Here is a 5,887-nt window from a genome sequence, read left to right on the forward strand (position 1 = left end):
CTATTGTACTGATCTGATCTAATTAGTCTTCACTTTGACCCAGTGTGGAAATTATGAGTGGAAGGAAGGAGGGATGCATTTTTAATAATGGCACAAGAAAGTGGGTTTTGTACCAATGGCTCAGGCTTTGACTATTTTCAGGATGACAAATCCTGGCTCTCTGGAGGTTGACTTAGTTTTTGGAAATGTTTAAATGTCATTAGGAACCCTGTGTGAAGAGTAAGGAGGACACCCAGCACATGTGGCCGTGGCTCAGTGTGACTAAAAGGGCTTGTTAGAGGCAATGTCCTGAAGGCAGGCTGTGACTGGCTCAGGACCTGGGCTCCAGGCAGGGCTTCCTTCCTCTCTCCTTCAGGGCCCACCCCACAGAGCACGGGCACACAATAGTTGCATGCTTTCAGTTTAATTGCTCCAGGAGGCACATGTGTTTAAGGCATTAAGTTCCGAGATCCCATTCTTTTCATCTACGCAGAAACCACAGTTTTCTTGGATCCAAAATAATATCCCTCAGTTTTTGCACAAAGTCAGCTCCATCTGGAAGAAAGCAGAGATGAGAATGAGGCTTGAAGGTCCCCAGGCACCATCCACCTCTTCCATCTTCCTCAACTCCATCTTCTTCTTTCCAACCTCACTGCACTCCCAGGGGCCTGACATGGTCAGAGAGAGGTTAGATTCACCAGAGGATGAAGGACATACCCTTTCCCCAAGCCTGGAAATGGGTGAGAGGAAGAGGAATGGGAAGGTTGGGGATAGGAACTCAGGGGCATCTGGTATTGGGCAAATGTGCATTTTGAATGTAGATGAGAAACTGGAGCCACTTGAAGGCACAAAATGAGGGGAACTTCAATAGGGAGGGGCTGGGGGCTGGGCAGTTCCAGGTCTCCTATGTAGGGTGGTGGGGGCACGATCTTGTCCACCTTCCCCTTCCGGGTGGATGGGTGGACGGCGGGCAGTGACTATTTCCGTTCCCTCAAGGCTTAGCCTTGGGATACACTCACCTTCAATTAGCTCTTTTCCATCTTGAATTTTTTCATTCAGTCTCTTTTCTGCTCCATCAAAGGCCTTTTCTGCCAGCAAGAGACCTTTCTCTATCGCAGATTCTAATTTTGGAGCAGAAAAATCACATCATGGGAAAAGCTACATCATTTAAAGAGACGCCCCCCCCCCCCCCCCCGCTATTATCCCTTTATAAATTCCGAAAGTTGAGAAGTTTTGCTGAGACACCCAGCTTCTCTCACAGGAAAGTGGGTGGGCCAGGAAAGAAAACGTGTAGAGTGCAGGCAGCAAAATCCACTATTACAGAGACTCTGTGTGGGGGTGCAGTGTTCACCCTATTTTTGCCTTGTGTTCAGGCGAATGAATGAATGTCTGCTTCTTCTGGGTTTGTCTTTGTGGGTAGAGGCATCATGTAGACCTGCTGCCAGAAACTTCTCCAGGTTGTTATCTGGTATAAAGACAGAGACTTACTCAGGGTATTTAGTCCTTGCCTCTGTAACGTGGGTCTGGTTGGCCCCTGAGCTGCTCCCGAAGTCTTCTGGGCTGCCATGGCTGTCTCTTGGAGTGAAGTAGATTTTGCTGGAGTTGTGGTCTCAAGTTCAGCTACAAACATACCAATTTGTTGATTTAAGCAAGTTCAGGTACTTTTTTTCCCCCAAGGAATGCGTGGCAGGGCCTCAGATACCTAATATGTGCTGGGTGCCTGGATATAGAAGTGGTAGGGCATAAACCCTCCCTCTTATGGGAGATGGGATTGCTATACACTATGTGCCTATTATGGACTGAGTGTGTGTGTCTCCCACAAATTTATATGCTGAGATCTTAGCCTCCAATGGGATGTTATTGGGAGGTGGGGCCTTTGGGAGTTAATTAAGTCATGAGGTGAAACCCTCAAGAATGAGATTAGTGCCCTTGTAGAAGGAACCACAGAGAGCTCTCTCTTCCCTTCTTTCCACCATGTGAGGAAACAATGAAAAGTTGGCAGCCTGCAGTACAGAAGAGGGTCCCCACCAGAACCTGATCATGCTGGCACCCTGATCTCAGACTTGTAGCATCCAGAACTATGAAAAATACATTTCTGTTAGTTAAGCTAGTCTATGGTTATTTTTTGTAGCAGCCCGAATGGACTAAGATAGAGCTTCTCAGACAGAGCTTCTCAGGGTTGGGAAGGAATTGGGGCAGGGGTATGGGGCATGGTAGAGAGCACAGTAGAGAGAAAATGGGTCTTGAAGGCAGGATCTTGGCAGGGAGGTTGTTCTAAAGGAACTTTCTTAGGGGCAGGGAGTCAGCAAGGGCTCAGGGGACGGCATGTGTGGGACAGGTGGGTGAAATGCAAAGAAGTTCATTCAATTTAGTGGATATGGGTGGTACATGAAGGGAAGGCAGGGAAAAGAGGCTTGGAAATGGGGTCTGAGGCCAGATAGCAGGCGCCTTGCAAAGGAGCTATGAGTCACACTAGGTGTTTGCTTGTAAAGATATGAATACTGTGTGTGCTATTGCCCTTGTTATTTAACTCCATCTCTTTCTCCCTTTTATTCACAATAAACCTTTTCCCCATTCTCCCTAAAAGCATGCCTGTCTGGGTTCTCCTGCTTCTTCCTTACACTTGTCCCACCCTAATCCATGCTCCTCCCACTACCGCCAAGAGCAGGACCCAATCTCCTCTCCCTGAACTTCTCCCCGAGCTTCCACTGACATCCCATCTGTTGGACCTTCCCCAGGGTAGGGGCCAGAGGGAGAGAAAGACTCACGGCTTGGAGAGTGCTCATCCACAGCATCTTGAATGTAATCAGTAGTGGTATCTTCTGCAACCGAGAAGAGAGATGAGAGTGATGACTCAATTTGACTCACACGGGAGCCACTCTCCCTCCCATTCCCAATCCTGAGCTCTCAGGAACATTTGTGGACACAGGGACACATTTCCCTGTTGGCTGAACGTGTCCTTCTGCCACACCAGTAGGTCCATCAGGGTGGTCTTTCTGGTGTTTAACTCCTCTGAAGTTTTTTTGAAGCAGGCTCTCCTCAGAGAAGGGTAATACTCCTCTGAAAACTGCCCTCCTCCTGAACTGCCTCTGGCTTGTGAAGGTACCTAAGACTGTGTCAGGCAGCCGGCCGTGGCCTGCGGTAGCAGGGGGTGACAGTGCAGGGGCCATGGGGCCACGGGGCCATGGGGCCACACGGCCACGTGCTAGTGGTTCATGGGATTGGACTCCAGCCCTAATTCCTCTTATTCTTTCAATACAACATTTATGCAGAGCTCTCTGCTAAGTGAAGGGGCTTCAACGATGAAAAAGGTGGACAAGATGCTGCCCTGACAGAGCTAATATTTTATTATGTAATTATTTAGTTTCCGGTGTGATGGTGTGATAAGGGGAAATGAGGTCTAATTGATCCTTCATAAATTTTTTGAGGAAGACTTTTCTGAAGAATTCACACCTAAAGTGAGATTTCACAGATGAGAACACATTGGCCAGGTGACATTCAGAGTTGGTGGGGGAAGGAGACAGGGAGAGATAAAGCATCCAAGGCAGAAGGAAGAGCAAGAAGGAAGATCCTAAAGTTTGAAGAATGGCAGGGTTGTACTGGCCCAAATACTGCTTTTGTGCAATTAGAAAAGGCATCCTGAGAGACAGCCATGGGCAGGGTATGTTGCTTGGCAAGTTGAACATGGGCTAGCTTTCAGCCCCCACCACCCCTTGCCTGGCACCCTTGTGCAGGGAACAACCTGCCCAGCATATGCATTGGCCCAGAGACCCTGCAAGAAGGCCAGCGTGACAATCATAGTGGGTAAAGGAGGTGGGGAGATGGGCCAGAAAGCAGGCAGGGCCAGGGGGTTCCTGGGTCCCTGAGCGGTGGGATAAAGAGGCCACGTGTGGAGAATCGGGGACAGGAGTCACTTGCAGAGGCAGAAGCAGCAAGGATAGCACTTGGAAGAGAAAGAGGCATAAAGACAGGAGCTAGGGCTGCCCTGGACTGCCAGGACTCTGGTGGGTGCAAGGGGAGGGCCATACTCACGGGCACAGACCAGGGCTCCAGCCAGAGCTGCCAGAAGGAGAGTCGACAATCTCATGCTTTAGGGTCAGGAGTGAGTATAACCACAGAATCCTCAGCAGGTCCTGAATATGGTGCTGGGACTGCTGTGCCCTTTTAAGGATACAAAGAACCAATGGGAAACAAGTTTGCAGGGGTGTGACTACCGCATCCTCCTCCCCTTCTTCCCCAGATTGTCACCTGCTATGTCAACGAGAGTGAGCTGGGGCTGGCTGACACCTGGCATCCTTGCCGGGAGGTCCTTTCCCTGTTGACTTTCAGCCATCTCTTTCCTCCCTCTTCTCCACCCACCTGCCCTCTCTGGTTTCGTATCTCTGGGATCTCAGGGACTGGAGGCAGAGCAGGTTTGGTTTGGGGAGATTCTACAATGTCTGTTGAGGGTACTGGTAGGATTCTAAATCCTGACATCTGTCCAGGAAGAGGTTGGGGATCTGGAGATCACATGGCCACCTTTTGCCTAGATGTCCACAGGACCCAGAGCAGGGGCTTGAAGGCTTCTCCAGGCTAAGTGAGCGCCATTCCCTGGGAGGCCACATTCAGGATTATTGGGATACTGAGTTCATGGCTCCTTTCTCCTCCTGAGGAGATAGCTTTGAAAGCACGTGTGCCATGTGCCTTCTCTGGAGTTGTCCTCTGTTTTGAAGTTATCTTCCCCATGGGAGGAACTTCCCCTGTCAACCTCTATGTTTGGGCCCAACCAATGGCATCCCACATTTATGAGAAAAACTCCTGGTTGAGGGAAGATTCTCTGAAATTGGGCCTTAGCTTTTCCTTCAAGTGAGGAGCTGACCCATGGTCCAGAAAAGTAGGTACTTCTTTTTGATTTGGGAATTCTTCCTTCCCTGAGCTGGGAATCAAGAGGCCTGGATTCTGCATTCTGCCTTTATCATTTACATGACATTGTACTGTCATATGCTGCTAAACTCAGGATTTTCACTTGTCATCTAGGAGTTACAGCTCCTGTGTACAGAAGAGTGGTGGGATAACATATGGCAGAGCATTTTATAGACAATACATTTCTATGGAGATGTGTGGGATTCTTGAACTTTGGAGAGGTTCATCTTTCTGGGTAGGTTCAATTCATGCTGGTGCTAAACACTAAGTCAAATGGGGCTGTGGAGTAACAGGAGCCAGCTGAGGAGCTGATGGGTGGAGAATAGGGTCCTGGATATAAATCTGTGATTCTTCATTTGCTAGTGTTCGTTCTCATCAGGCCCCGGGTGGTCCTGCAAGCTTCTCTGCCTTATGGCTGCCCTGAAGATCTGTCTGGAAAAGGGGGTATTGGGAAGTTTTCTTTTGGGGGGGGAAGGTTTTTGACATGAGGGTACTTTGGGTGCCTGGGTTTATAGCATTAATCTCCTCAGGAGATAAAGGGGTGGGGCATTACAGGTGTGAGGAATGAGTTTTTCAGACCATTTCACCTATCCTTCACCTTGAGGTAAGAGGACTGTCACATTCAGGCAGCTGATCTGCTCCAGACATGGATTGTGGAACCTTGGTTAAAGTAATTGCTCCCCCACTTACTCCTTGTGTGGCTTGATATTTGAAATTGATCTGACATCTAATGATGGTCAGTAAATGAAGAATAGGGAAGCATCGAATTAACACAGGAACAGGACTCGGCAACTGACTGCCCAGCTGAGGGTCCAGGTCTGGGAGCCTTGAAGGTGATGGATTGGGCTGAGGGACAGGAGAAAATTTTAACTGCAGAGTGCCCTAGGGTGTGTGTGCATGTGTGTGTGTCCGTATGTACACTATACAAGGAGAAGCTCTGATTCTAGATCCCAAACAGTCTCCCTGAGCACATTAAAAGAAGTCAACAGAAGCAAACTATGATATT

The 5,887-nt window shown here is 48.9% G+C and overlaps 1 protein-coding gene across 1 annotated transcript; it reads right to left on the bottom strand.

Moving 5' to 3' along the window:
• Nucleotides 1-387: 387 nt before the first annotated feature.
• On the bottom strand, nt 388-4,128 carry LACRT (lacritin). The gene is made up of 5 exons (XM_090273324.1): nt 4,012-4,128; nt 2,748-2,801; nt 1,468-1,599; nt 999-1,100; nt 388-534 (listed from the first exon to the last, which is right to left on the bottom strand). Exons 1-5 carry the CDS (start codon nt 4,064-4,066, stop codon nt 461-463), a joined length of 417 nt encoding a protein of 138 aa, XP_090129450.1. The 5' UTR covers nt 4,067-4,128; the 3' UTR covers nt 388-460.
• Between the last annotated feature and the right edge of the window lie 1,759 nt (nt 4,129-5,887).

This window comes from Furipterus horrens, unplaced genomic scaffold, assembly GCF_987537825.1.
Source record: "Furipterus horrens unplaced genomic scaffold, mFurHor1.1.pri manual_scaffold_4, whole genome shotgun sequence".
Classification (NCBI taxonomy): Eukaryota; Metazoa; Chordata; class Mammalia; order Chiroptera; family Furipteridae; genus Furipterus; species Furipterus horrens.